Source organism: Lissotriton helveticus, chromosome 7, assembly GCF_964261635.1.
Source record: "Lissotriton helveticus chromosome 7, aLisHel1.1, whole genome shotgun sequence".
Classification (NCBI taxonomy): Eukaryota; Metazoa; Chordata; class Amphibia; order Caudata; family Salamandridae; genus Lissotriton; species Lissotriton helveticus.
The window spans coordinates 310356475-310371175 of record NC_136068.1 but is presented as its reverse complement, the minus strand read 5'-3'; the positions used below and the strand labels follow the sequence as shown (position 1 = coordinate 310371175).

Here is a 14701-nt window from a genome sequence, read left to right as displayed (position 1 = left end):
AGGCCATTGCGCACTTTTTCACTGTGGTACAGTGTAAAGTGCGTGAGCTCTCTGTGTATGTGTGGTGAGTGACCTGCCCTCCCATAGGAATGAATGGGGAATATGTATGCCCATGGTAGTTCCTGATGTGTGGGGAGTGCCCAGCCCCTGGACACCTGATGGACGTACCTTCTCTGGGAGCTGCTGTGCTCCACCTAATGTCCTGGACTGCTGAGGTCCTGGACCCCTGAAGGACTTTGCTGGACTTGTGGACCTTTACTGGTCCCTAGCGCTGGGAGTGCTTTGCTTTCACCCCTAGCGCCTGGTAGCACTGTATTTCTGCCTTTAGCTCTAGGAATGCTTCATTTTGCTGCTGTAGCGCTTGGGAGCGCTTGATTTTGGCCCCCAGTGCTTAATAGCGCTTTACCTTGTTGTTTCTAGCACTGGGGGCGCTTTTACTCCTACTAGGACCTTGTTGGCCCTCTAGCGCTTGGTAGCGCTGTGATTCCCCGTTTTTATTTGATTATTTAAGGCCGGTGCCCACCCGGCATTGCCCCGTGTTCTCACCGCCGCGGCCGGGGGCCTGACATGGACCAGAAGCTGTCCCCCCGCTCCGCAAAGCCGTGGAGAAAGGAACGAAGGGGCCGCGACCTGATTGGTCGAGCATCGAAAGGAGCCGTGCTCTGATTGGCCTTTGCCGTAGGCCTGCCCCCAAGAGCCGCGCTCCGATTGGCTGAATGGCCAAAGAGGCTGCACGTCAGCGGGAGGCTCGTCCCGAAGGCCGCGCTGGGATTGGCCCAGCGCTCGTGGACGCCTCGAGGAGAAGAGGGTGAGAGCAGTAATGGCCGAGGACGGGGAGTGTCTGTAACCAGAACTCCGGCGGTCCTGGTGTTTGGCTTCCAGGGGTAGCGCTCCAAGGTGGGAGGGTGCAGAACTCTGGAAGGGGGTGCAGAGGGACGGTGTCCTTACTTCTGACCCCGGTGCAACCTGAGGGTTTAGATCCTAGGTTGGGAGATTAGGAAGCTTCCAGGTCAAGAGGAATCTCTACTAAGGTGGATCAGCTGAAGAGACTGAGGGGGCTGCCCTTGCTGTGTGATCTGGGGCCCACCTACAGTTTGTTGTTTCCACTAAGGTAGAGGAAAGGGGGCTTTGCTGTGTGCTGTGTCCCCCCACCTGCTTGAAGAGGGACTGTGCTGTGTGCTTTGTACCTCAGGAGTGAAATAGTTTCCAGGTGGTAGACCAGTGATGGAGTGAGGTCCTGATCTGGTAGGAGAATTGTGTTCTGGTGAGTGCTTCCCTGTGAGGGTGCGGAAACCCAGAAGTAGAGGTAGAGTGGGGCATTCTTGCCCGTGACCTCTGGTCAGCCTGAGGGTGTGGTCCCTGGGTTGAAGGATCAGTGGTAGTTGTAGCTACGCTGAGAGGGAGAGTGGAGAATGGCTATTGTATACATGGGGTTACTGCCCCCCACTCTGTGGTTTGGACAGGACCTGTGATATTTGGATGGCCTAGGGCCTGGTCCTGGCCGTGGATGACTAGAGAGTGCCTGTGGGGTATTCTAGTTGTGCCAGAGAGCTTTTTGTTGAGAGAAATCATGTAGGTTCAGAGTGGTGAAAAACTGGAGGATGTCCCTGCCGTGCGGGCCCGTGTCTGTGTTTTGTCACCCAAAGCAGTGAAGCCCATCAGTGGAGTGATTGGTCTACCCTGCGTTTTGGCTGGAAGGGGGTTGTGTTGGACCTGGCCCTTTTGGCAGGTTCACCCCTAAACTTTTTGCTTTTTCCTAGCCTGTTTCTGGACCCTGGTGGTAGTGATTTTAGGCCTCTGCGCACTTTTTCACTGTGGTACAGTGTAAAGTGCGTGAGCTCTCTGTGTATGTGTGGTGAGTGATCTGCCCTCCCATAGGAATGAATGGGGAATATGTATGCCCATGGTAGTTCCTGATGTGTGGGGAGTGCAGGGTCGAGTTTGATATGTGTGAACTCGTGAGATTGAATGCTGCGTAATGGTGTATGCGGCATGGTTGTGTCTAGTCTAGAAGTGCCACTTTTAGAAGTTGGCATATTTGTGTAGTGAGTCTGCTGGCACGTGATTGGCTGGTGAGCCTGGCCCAGGAGTGCCTGGGCCTGCTTGTGGATTGACTGTCTGGTTTGAGTGTGACAGGGGCTGCAGAGCCCCCAGGAGGTTGTCTGAGTCAGCCCGTGGATGAAAGGTAGCATCTGCTGCCAAGGAAGTGGGTGGAGATCGCACCTGATAGTGAGTGAGGCTGTGCCTGCCTGCCACAATGCTGGCTCCACCCCCCGTTGGGCGACTGTCACCTCTGTCCCTGATACTGACCTTATGTCCTGGACTGCTGAGGTCCTGGACCCCTGAAGGACTTTGCTGGACTTGTGGACCTTTACTGGTCCCTAGCGCTGGGAGTGCTTTGCTTTCACCCCTAGCGCCTGGTGGCACTGTATTTCTGCCTTTAGCGCTAGGAATGCTTCATTTTGCTGCTGTAGCACTTGGGAGCGCTTGATTTTGGCCCCCAGCCCTTAATAGCGCTTTACCTTGTTGTTTCTAGCACTGGGGGCGCTTTTACTCCTACTAGGACCTTGTTGGCCCTGTAGCGCTGTGATTCCCCGTTTTTATTTGATTATTTAACGCCGGTGCCTACCCGGCATTGCCCCGTGTTCTCACCGCCGCGGCCGGGGGCCTGGCATGGACCAGAAGCTGTCCCCCCGCTCCGCAAAGCCGTGGAGAAAGGAACGAAGGGGCCGCGACCTGATTGGTCGAGCATCGAAAGGAGCCGCGCTCTGATTGGCCTTTGCCGTAGGCCTGCCCCCGAGAGCCGCGCTCCGATTGGCTGAATGGCCGAAGAGGCTGCACGTCAGCGGGAGGCTCGTCCCGAAGGCCGCGCTGGGATTGGCCCAGCGCTCGTGGACGCCTCGAGGAGAAGAGGGTGAGAGCGGTAATGGCCGCCCGGGGCTCCTGTGATCTGGAGGGAGCCCCGGGAAAGAGAGGAGGACGTCTTTTCCGCCTCCCCCTGCCGGGGGGAAGCCATGGTGTGCCCGTCCGGTCTCCCGTGAGGAGAGGGAGACCGGAGCTGCTGCGCCGAGGAAAGCGTGCCGAGTAATGGCTGCCCGGGGCTCCCGTGAGCTGTAGAGAGAGCCCCGGGGCCGCCACAGAGCACCGCCAGTCCTGGTAAGTGTGGCGTGAGAGGAGAATGGAGGGGCGCCGGGACACATTGTCGGTGTCCGCCCCCCCCCCCCCCCCCCCCCCAGTAGCGCGGTCTCGCGCTCGTTGTCGCTGGAAAGCCACGAAGGCTTCAGGGGCATATCTTGAGTTCGAGCCCTGAGCGTCTCCATGGCCCCACAGTTGTTTAGAGCCACGAGGGCTCTAGGGGGCATTTAGCAGATTCAGAGCCTCAAAGGCTCCGTGGGCATTTTTGATAATTCGAGTCCTCCTGCGAGGGACTCCCACGAGGTCCCAGTGATATTGGTCGAGCCTAGAGAGGCTCATGGGGCCATTTGGTTTGTTTAGAACCCAGTGAGGCTCTTGGGGGCAGAGAGTTCACAGAGCCAGATGGCTCCAACGCCCCTCAGCTGTCTGAGAGCCTGTGTGGCTCCAATCCCAGCGGCGCAGTTTTGTCTAGGGCCAGTGAGAGCCCTTGCCGCAGTTTGAAGTTCCCCCAGCTGCCCAGCAATTAGTGGGCAGCTGCACCGTTTAGGTTTTGGGATGTTCCCAGGTGCCCAGCAAGTAGTGGGCACCTGCACCGTTTAGGCCCCTGACATTGAGACTCAGGGCGTCTTAGCCCCAACAAGGCCAGTTGGCCTAGGGACTGCCACAGGTGGTGGCTTATGTGGGTTTTGCGCAATTGTATGGTAATTGCACCTCTGAATGTGATTTCTTGCATCATGTGTTATTCCTGCACCTCTGAATGTTTTTAGACATCATGTGATCTTTGCGCTATTGAGTTGTGTCTTTCTTTCCCTGCGCTGTACCTCTGAATGTTTTAGGCGTCATGTGTCTCCTAGCGCTGCACCTCTGAATGTGTTTGTGATGCATCATGTGGTTTGTTCTTAACACCGCTGAATGTGTAGGTTTATGCATCATGTGTTTCCCTTTACTACTCCTCTGAATGTATATTTATGCATCATGGGTAATGTGTTCTTTCCTAGACCCCTAAATGCTGTGTGATACTTAGGTGGTTGTTCTTTTTAGTACAGGTGGTCCTAGTCAGGTCCTGGTCCCCTGCGTGACATTCTCCTACGGTGGTTAGGGTTGCGTAGGTGGTACTTACCTGTTCCCAGTAGTTACTGGATGTGATTTATAACTGTTATTTTGTTTTATATCTTATTTTCTATGATCTACAAAGTACTATTTCTAAATGTGTTGATTCTGACAGTGGCCCATGTGGCCCTGTCTTGTAAATAATCCCTTATGAATATTGCCCGTGCCAGTTGGCACAATGTACATGTGTGATTTTTATCTGATGTGTTTTGACAATACAAAAGTTATTTTCATATAACCTTGTGTGGAGTTCCTTTTGTGGTGTGCCTAGGATGTTGTTGCTGTTGTGTGCTGGCGCAAATGCTTTACACATCGCCTCCGAGTTTAGCCTCACTGCTCGTGCCAAGCTACCAAAGGGGTGAGCAGGGGTTATCTTGGCGTGTGACTTCCTTGCCCTGACTAGAATGGTGGTTTCTGCTTGGCTTTGGCGTCAGCCTTAGCCTACCAGAAATAGCCAGTTCTAACAGGAGGAAGTTAGGGTGACCAACCGTCCGTAAATTTCACGGACCGTCCGTCATTTTGGAGTGAGGTCCGTAGTCCGTAATCATTCCTTTTACTGACGCCTCTTGTCTGTAATTTTAGTGATTAACTACAGTGAGCTGTGCTGTTCCTCTGCAAGGAGCCCCAAGTTATTCATTTCATTCATTTTGATAACTTTATTTCGGTCATGGACCACAAAAGTGCAGATAAAATACATACATGCGCTAAGATAAAATGCATAAATAGTTAAGAACATTGAATTAAAAAATTATTAAACAGTAAGTTATCAAAAAAGAAAAGAGGTAGCGATCAACAGAGTTTATCACAGTTAATCAGGGTAGACCTTCTGCGCCACATACCATGTAGGAAGTGGGAAACCGAGAACACAATAAGGGGGGAGGTGTCATATCTTAAGATTCTGCAGGCTTGTGCACATTGTCTTAGTCCCAAATTTCTGCACAGCGGTGCCAACCAGCATCTCCGTGTTTTACTATATGCTGGGCAGAAGAACAAAACATGGACAATGTCTTCTTTACTGCTTTTACAAGCTGGGCAGATTCCATCTTCTCGTCCGGCCCATGTACAAGTCAATGCCCCAATAGGCAGACAGCCATGTCTTAATTGAGTGTACAATTTTCTTGCTAGTGAAGGCTGTATTAGGTCCAAAAATTCCTCCCTCTTGGGTGCGAGTTTTACCTGCAGAAATTCTATAGACAGCCTGCCCATGGTTGTCGAGCTGTACAGCAAACTTAGGTTGTAATATCTCAAAGAGGCCAACAGCTCTTTTCTCTGTACCGCTGGGCAGCTCACCTCCGGGGTCTCCCATAATTGGGGCAGGCCAATGTTGTATGCAAGGGATTTAATGTGTAATAACCAAGGTGTATTCTTGCTCTTCAACCGCTCCCAAACTACAGAAAATTTGGCTCTATAATCCACTAGCTCGGGTACTGTCCAGAGCCTTCTCCAATACAGGAGAGGTCGAGCGGCTATCAGTTCTGTAATGGGCTCTAGACATGGGTCTAATCTCAGGGGTACGAGCGGGGTACTCTGGGGAAGACCCACCAAGTTCCTCATGAAGGCCTGCTCCACCTTGAGGAGGCTTTGCGTGTTCGTATAACCCCAGAGTTCTGCGGCATACATCACAGTTGGCCTAGCTTGGGCACCATAGATCTCGAGGGGAGGGGCAACTGGCTTGAATTAGGTTGTTTTTTTAAACTTGCCTATACCCCCTACGATCTGCGAAAGCCTCAGGGTGGATTTAGATACCCGTGGACCCCAACCAAATTCTTCAGTCAGGGTGACGCCCAGGTAAACAAAGGTTCTCACCCGTTCAAGCGGGGTACCATTTAGCACGGGGCCCGGGCGGGTGCGCCTCGGGGGACCGAAGATCATGAACTTGGTCTTCTCCAAGTTTATCTCCAGGCCCCTCGAGGCGCAAAAAGAAACAAACCCGTCCAGAACCCACTGGATGCCCGTTGATGTTCGCGACAACAACAGAGAATCGTCTGCGAACATCAGAGCGGGCACCCGACCTGTGGCCAACCACGGGGCATCACTATCCCTGACACTAGCTAATTCCCCCACCAAACCATTGATGTAAAGACTGAAGAGCGTAGGGGCCAGGGCGCAACCCTGTCGTACACCTCTAGTTACGGGGAAACGGGCTGATAATTTTCCGTTCTTCCCACACCTCACCTGGGCATAGTTCCCTGCATGGAAGCGCTTCAGGACATCTAGTAGATAGGGCGGGAGGCCAAGTTCTTTCAAGACCCTCCATAGACTCTCCCTGGGCACAAGGTCGAAAGCGGCCCGCAGGTCTACGAAGACAAGGTAGAGGCTGCCACCCTCTACTTTTACTGTCTTCCAGAAGAGGACCTGCAGCCTAAAAATTTGGTCCAGGGTCGAGATTCCAGATCTAAAACCGGCCTGGAGGGTGGTTAATATTTCAAACTCCTCCATCCATCCCAATAATCTGTCCAGGAGGATCCGGCCCATTAGTTTCTGGGTAGTATCCAGAAGACTAATCGGCCTGTAGTTCGATGGAACTAAAGGGCATCCCTTTTTAAAAATAGGGACGATCTCAGCGCCCGCCCAAGAGTCCGGGAGCTTAGCTCCCCTGAGGACCGCATTAAACAATACAACAAGGTACGGTGCCCAGATTTTTGGCTGGGATCGGAAAAGGTCGCCTGGTAACCTATCGAGACCTGGGACTTTATTTGGGAGCAGCCTAGCAACCGCAGATTCCACTTCCTTAAGTGAGATGCTCTCAATGTTTCCAGAGCCCGTCCTCTCCCCAGTGTCCCACTGGCCCATCTGGTAGCCCAAGCTCAGGGCCCCCGCAGTCGACACTCGTGCGTGAGGTCTGTGGCCAATGGAGTCCCAAGTTATTAAAAGTTCTCAGAGGCCAGCTTCTCCAGAGGCTGCAGCAGCCCCTCACTGAGCTCGCACAGACTGTGGACAGGCCCGTGTCATTCTGACTGAGGCTGATTATACCCTTTCGAATGACAATGCGCCATCTGCCTTTAGCATATCATGTGCCGGTGAGTGCCTTGGAGGCCAGTGACTCACTTGGAGCCAGTAGATCGTAGTTATTGATAACAGAGGAGCTTTCCCCAAACAGTACTGTGGGGAGCTTGCGGCCTTGTGTACGTTGCCAATGTTGTTCACTGAGAGTGACGGGGCAGGAGCAGTGACAGTGCAGGAGAGGTGACGGGACAGGAGAGGCGACAGGTCAGGTGAGGTGATGGGGCAGGAGAGGTGACCGGGAAGGAGAAGGGACGGGCAGGAGAAGTGACGGGGCAGGAGAAGTGACGGGGCAGGAGAAGTGACGGGGCAGGAGAAGTGACGGGGCAGGAGAAGTGACGGGGCAGGAGAGGTGACGGGGCAGGAGAGGTGACGGGGCAGGAGAGGTGACGGGGCAGGAGAGGTGACTGGGCAGGAGAGGTGACTGGGCAGGAGAGGTGACGGGGCAGGAGAGGTGACGGGACAGGAGAAGTGACGGGCAGGAGAAATGACGGGACAGGAGCGGTGTTTAGGCAGGAGCGGTGAACGGATAGTAGCAGTGAATGGTGCAGGAGCAGTGAACGGGTCAGGAGCAGTGAATAGGACGGGAGCAGTGAATAGGGCGGGAGCAGTGAATAGGGCAGGAGCAGTGAATAGGGCAGGAGCCGTGAACAGGGCAGGAGCCGTGAACAGGGCAGGAGAGACGACAGGGCAGGAGAGATGACAGGGCAGATGAGACGACGGGCCAGGAGAGGTGACGGGCCAGGAGAGGTGACGGGCCAGGAGAGGTGACGGGCCAGGAGAGGTGACGGGCCAGGAGAGGCGACGGGCCAGGAGAGGCGACGGGGCAGGAGAGGCGACGGGGCAGGAGAGGCGACGGGGCAGGAGAGGCGGCAGGAGAGGTGACGGGGCAGGAGAGGTGACGGCAAGGAGAGGTGACGGGGCAGGAGAGGTGACAGGGCAGGAGTGCTGACCGGACAGGAGTGCTGACCGGACAGGAGTGCTGACCGGACAGGAGTGCTGACCGGACAGGAATGCTGACCGGACAGGAATGCTGACCGGACAGGAATGCTGACCGGACAGGAATGCTGACCGGGCAGGAGCGGTGACGGGGCAGGAGAAGTTGCGGGGCAGGAGAAGTGGCGGGGCAGGAGAAGTGACGGGGCAGGAGTGCTGACCGGACAGGAGCGGTGTCAGGGCAGGAGCGGTGACAGGGCAGGAGAAGTGACGGGGCAGGAGAAGTGATGTGGCAGGTGCTGTGATTAGGCAGGAGCGGTGACTGGGCAGGAGCGGTGACTGGGCAGGAGCGGTGACTAGGCAGGAGCGGTGACTGGGCAGGAGCGGTGACTGGGCAGGAGCGGTGACTGGGCAGGAGCAGTGACTGGGCAGGAGCAGTGACTGGGCAGGAGCAGTGACCGGGCAGGAGCAGTGACGGGGAAGGGGAAATGACAGGGAAGGAGTGGTGATGGGGCAGGAGAAAGTGACCGGGCAGGAGAAAGTGACTGGGCAGGAGAAGTGACCAGGCAGGAGAAGTGACTTGAACTTAATTTCTTTGTTTGCCTATTTATGTATATGCTATTGCATGACATCCACCAATGTGTCTGTAAAGCATACCCTTTGTCCAGAATTTGTGTCCTGAATTTTGACCTCCTGTCCTGAATTTTGACACTCACCTTCGTAAACTTGTGCCTATGCCCGTTGGCCACCGTAGAGGAAGTGGGGGAGAGAAAGGAAGATATTATCGGATACGCATACATGACTGTCTCCCCGCCCCCCTCCTCTTTAGAACGAGATGGCATGAAATTACTTTAAGGCTGTCAGAAGAACAGAAAGCCCCACAATGAAAAATTGTCTAGCAGACGCGACAAAGAATTTTCAATTCCATTAAGGACACGGAGGCGAGGATTATGCTTCTCTTTGCTTTACTGACAAATACAGCAGCCAATAAAAACTTTAAACTGGCATGACCCTGGAAGGACAACCCCCTCCAACAGTCTGCACCAATCACTATCAAGTCCATGATATAATTGTCCATGTTAACCATACGACCTCCTCTTTCTTTGCGAGTACATCATCCGTCCAACAAGACCGGAGGCCAACGTGGCAACTATCGCATCCAACGTCGAGGAAGTCACCTCCTGCACAACTGCAAACAGTCCCAGATCACAGGCTGGTCGTCTCAAGTCTGCTTCTGCTGATCACCTGAAACAAGAATATATGTCGTAATGGCTATTCCCCAAACTGGAAATACAGTCAAGCCATCATAAACATTCGGGTGGGTACAATACAGCACATAATCATCCAATAATGCACGAAATCACAGTTCTGCAAGCCCGGGTGGGATAATCCTCGCCTCCGTGTCCTTAATAGAATTGAAAATTCTTTGTCGCGTCTGCTAGACAATTTTTCATTCTATGTCAGTCCACGGAGGCTCAGATTATGCTAGTTTAAAGTTTCTCCACCACCACTGAGGCCACATCCACAATAGGCTTATGATAAAACATCTTAAAAGTGGATTCAGAAGACCAATCTGCCGCAGTCATAATATCCTGAAGCCGAGAACCGGCACCAAAGGATTTAGAGGCCATAGCCCCCCTCACAGAATGAGCCCCAAATTTAGAGGTATCAATACCAGCAAGGTCCAACAACCAGGTAACCCACCTGGCCAGAGTCGCACAGGCGACTGGGCGGAAAGGTCTCTGCAATGAAATCAACAATTGACCAAAGCCAGTCCTAAATTCTCTAGTACAATCCTCATATACCTTAAGACATTTAACTACACACAATTTACTATGATGAGGAAATGCAGGGTAAGTAATACATTTTGTATGTGTCTTCGTACGTTTAGAAATCGTAAAAGAAACTCCCGTGGGAGTGAATACTCTACCTGCCAAATCCAAGGCCCGAATATCCGACACTCGCTTGCACGAGATCAAACAGAGCAAAATCGTAAGCTTCGCCGAGAGCTGTTTGCGAGATAGTCCCTCATTAGCCGGCCAGCCCGCCAAAAAACGCAGGACCACTGAAACGTCCCAAAGCTCAGTGTACTTGGGTTGAAGGGGATTCACCAAACGGATCCCCCTAACTACTTTACACACCAGGGGGTGCTCCCCGACAGGTTTGCCCTCAACATGCGGATGTCCCGCCGAAATAGCTGACCGGAAGTTATTCACCGATCTATAAGCCATTCCTGATCGCGCCAATTCAGATAGAAAATTCACTATCACAGTGATATCGGATCCCATCGGATCTCCCTGCCGTTCGTTACACCAACCAACCTATCGTCTCCAAGCTGACTCATAACGCTTGTGTGTGGAAGGTGCCCATGCCTGTGACAAGAAAAAGAGAGCGTCTTGCGAAACTCCCGGCACTTGCCAACGGCGCCGGAAAGTCTCCACGCCATAAGAGACGACTGCTCTTGAAGGACCAACGGATGGCAAAGACCCACCGGGTCCGTAAGAAGGTCCGGAAACGATGAGATCCGCACCGGCGATGCACAGGCGAGACTCATCGCCACCGGGAACCACGCTTGTGCTTTCCAACACGGGGAGATCAAGACCATCTCCGCCTTCTGCCTCCGAACCTGAGCCAGAACCCTCGGGATCATGATAAACAGAGGAAACGCATATAGAATGCCCGTCGTACATGACTGAAGAAAGGCGTCCGAGCTGATCGCCAAAGGATCCGGACGCCAACTGTAAAACTGGGGCACTTGTCTGTTGAGCCGCGAGGCAAACAGATCCACCACACACGGACCCCATTTGCGGTCCAATGCCCTGAAGATCCTGGGATGCAACCTCCAATCGCTGGCATCCCTCAAATACCGAGAGTTCCAATCCGCCGTCACATTGGCGGACCCCGGTATATACTCCGCCGTCACCGAAATTTGATGGGCCAGGCAATAATGCCAAAAGTCCTTGGCTATCTCCGCCAGGAGACGCGACCTGGTGCCTCCTAGGCGATTTATATAGCGCACCGCGGACACATTGTCCATGCGAAGGAGAATGCAGCACGAAACTTTCTGAGGGGACAGAGTGCGAATCGCAAAAGAACCCGCCAGGAGTTCTAGGCAATTGATGTGGAGACTCAGCTCTTCGCGGGACCATCGACCCCCCGTCTCCATTGAGCCGCAACGGGCTCCCCAGCCCCAACGGCTGGCATCCGACTCTATCACCACCTCCGGGGTGGCCGCGAAAATGGCTCTGCCGTTCCACGCATCCATATGCTCTAACCACCAGTTTATCTCCGTACGAGCCTCCGCAGAAAGGGAAACTTGTTGGGCATAAGTCAGGCCCTTGCGCAAATGCAAGGCTTTCAAACGCTGCAGGGCCCTGTAATGTAAGGGGCCCGGAAAGATCGCTTGGATCGAAGAAGCCAGTAGCCCTACTAGGCGTGCCAAAGTCCTCAATGAGATTGTCGGAGAGGCAAGCGCTCTCCTCAACTCCTTCCTGACCGCCACTCTCTTCTTGAGGGGCAAGAGTAACTGAGCTTTCACCGAGTCGACCTGGAAACCCAGGAACTCCATCACCTGAGAAGGTTGCAAGATTGACTTCTGTATATTCAGGAGGAAGCCCAAGTCCTGAAGGAGGTGGATCGTCCACGACAGATGGAGTGACACCACCTCCGGTGACTGTCCTAAAATCAAGATGTCGTCGAGGTAAATAATGAGGCGAACGCCCCTTTCCCTCAACCTCTGCACGATGGGTTTCATCAGCTTGGTGAAACACCATGGGGCGGATGACAGTCCAAAGGGCATGGCGGAAAACTCGAACCACCGGTTGCGCCACTGAAATTGTAGGAACCGCCTGTGCGGAGAATAAATGGCCACTGTCAGGTAGGCGTCTTTTAAGTCCAGACGCACCATCCAATCCTGCGCCAATAGGAAGTCGCGCAGGAGGTGTATCCCCTCCATTTTGAAGTGTCGATACACAACCCAGCCATTGAACTCTTTGAGGTTCAACACCAGTCGATACCCTTGGTCCTTTTTCGGGACCACAAAGACTGTGCTGACGAAGCCTAGATCGTGTGGGGTGGACTCCACTATCGCTCCCTTCTGGAGCAAGGAGCATATCTCTGCGTCGATGAAACTCTGCTCTGTTTGGGAAAAATAAAGTGGTTCTGGCCTCTGCCGCTGTACTGGGGAGGCATAGAACTCTATGTGAAAACCCTGTACTGTTTGTAACACCCAAGGGTCGTTCGTGAGTTGGCGCCACCTGTGGAGAAAAAGAGACAGTCTGCCTCCCACCATATGTTCTGACGGGCATAGAAGTCGTACCTGAATAGGAGTAGTCTCTTGAATTATTCTGCTGTCCACAATAGGTTCCTCTCTGCCCTTTGCCTCGACCTCCTCTATCGCGGGAGGGGTAGAAATTGAAGCGTCGGTTGCCTCGGCCGGACCCTCGACCTCGTGGGCGTCCGGCCCTATCAAAAACACCACTGTGGAGTACTCTCTTGATGTTGGACTGCGCCTTGTCCAGCGCGGAGAAGGTGGCAACGTACTTGCCCATTTCCTTGACAAATTTGTCTCCGAAAAGCATACCATTAGCTAGGGAACCTGGTTCGGAAGGGGCCATCTCCGCCAGTTGGGAATCCAGTCTCATAAGAAAAGAGCGTCTCCGCTCTGTAGATAGGGCCACATTCGCATTCCCCAAGAAGCACATGGCACGTTGTGCCCATTCCAGAACCTCCGATACATCCAGTGGCACATTTTTATCCTTCGCCATAACTGCTGCGTCTAGAATCTTCGTGAGGGGTCCGGTGACATCTAACATTTTGTCCTGAACACCCCGCCACGCTCTATCCAGCCCCTTCTTTGGATCCTTTGCAAACTTCCTCATAAACGCCGCCATTGTGGGATCCAAATCCGGTGTATCGGCCACCTTCCCTGTCAAGGATGGCCTGGGGCATTCAGAGCGCAATGTGGCTCTCACCCCGTTGTCGAAACCCTGTCGCAGGTTGTTACCCACATAATGCGCCACCTCCGGACACGGTACCCATTCAGTGGACCTAGGGTGCACAATATTGTTAGGATTAAAAAGAAGGTTCTTGGGCACCTGACCATCGTCCGCCTTATGGGTGTGTTTCACCTTCCTAGATCTCTTTTTGGGAGCCACCGATTCCACCTCAGAATCAGAGGAATCAGGCGGAGTCGGGGAAGAATCCCCAGACGTGTCGTTCGCCATTGAGCCATGATCCTTCATGACATTCCTGGCCATCCGAGCCAATACCTGGGCCGAGGAGTGAGAAGAGGTACCGCCCTTTCGGGCTGATTTGAACTTTCTCTTGCCATAATTCTGAAGGGGCTTAGCAAAAGGCTTGAGGGCCTTGATTAGCGCACTATTCACTGACCCTTGGACATGGGTATCCAGGGCCTCCACCAAATTTTCCTCCAAATGCTCTTCTTGAGGCTCATACTCTTCATACTCGTTGTATTCAGCCCATTGGTTATCCTCCTCGGCGTAGTACGCCATAGCTCTAAAGCAGGGAGGTGTGGAGGAACTTCTAGGGGGGGGAGTAGCCCAGGGGTGCCTCTAACACACACACAAACACTGTAAACTCAAAGCTCAACTTTCAATGAGGCCGATTTTAAGGTGGAAGGAGACCCCTTTATGCACACATAAGACTCCCCTAGAGCCGAGCTCCAATCCGGATACGCTCCGTTAAGCGTTAAATGAGACCAGGATTTATGCAGCCAAAGACGCGCGCTGTGCGAGGAGCCGGTAATGCAAGAAAACGAAAGTCGGCTCCTCGCGCATGCGCGTCGCGTGTGGGGCCGGGCTCGACTGCCTCCTGAGCGCGAGCGTCTCGCGTCTGTCTCCTCCTGCTCCACCGCCCCCTACCGAGCACACCGCATGCTCCGGCTCGCGCTCCGATTGAAATCAAGGGAAAAACAAACGCGCGGGCATACACCACAAAACGGGGCAAATACCTCGATAATTGAACAACGAAAGTCACAAAACACAGCAACAATAAGAGCGAGGACACGCTCAGCAACAACAAGATCACTGGCACGCGCGCGCCGTTAATAACCACCGCCCTTATAACAATTACCCACAATAAAGAAGTAACGTAAAGGGCACTTAACTCGCTGCTGCAGCAGCAAAGAGAGAGGAGGTCGTATGGTTAACATGGACAATTATATCATGGACTTGATAGTGATTGGTGCAGACTGTTGGAGGGGGTTGTCCTTCCGGGGTCATGCCAGTTTAAGGTTTTTATTGGCTGCTGTATTTGTCAGTAAAGCAAAGAGAAGCATAATCTGAGCCTCCGTGGACTGACATAGAATACTAACCCCACAAAAGGTGTCCAGACCTTTTTTTATTTTGTCGAGAGTGCTTTCAAGACAGGAGCTCCAAAGGACCTGAAAGAGAAGAGAGAGAACAAGGACTTCAATTCCAAACAATTGATTTGATTACAAATTGCAGTAAATAAGCCATGCAGTTCCATTTAAGACACTGACTCTGTTCTTATATTC

At 53.2% G+C, this 14701-nt stretch overlaps 2 protein-coding genes across 2 annotated transcripts in view; one reads left to right on the top strand and one right to left on the bottom strand.

Moving 5' to 3' along the window:
* Window positions 1-13697, bottom strand: part of LOC144766984 (uncharacterized) — a 36865-nt gene extending 23168 nt beyond the window's left edge. Inside the window, exon 1 of the mRNA XM_078650651.1 lies at window positions 12503-13697. Coding sequence (XP_078506777.1) covers window positions 12503-13697 — 1195 coding nt within the window. The remainder of the gene's footprint in view (window positions 1-12502) is intronic.
* The window catches only part of TTI1 (TELO2 interacting protein 1), a 209776-nt gene that overhangs the window by 116075 nt on the left and 79000 nt on the right, over window positions 1-14701 (top strand). The gene's annotated exons all lie outside the window — the stretch shown is intronic.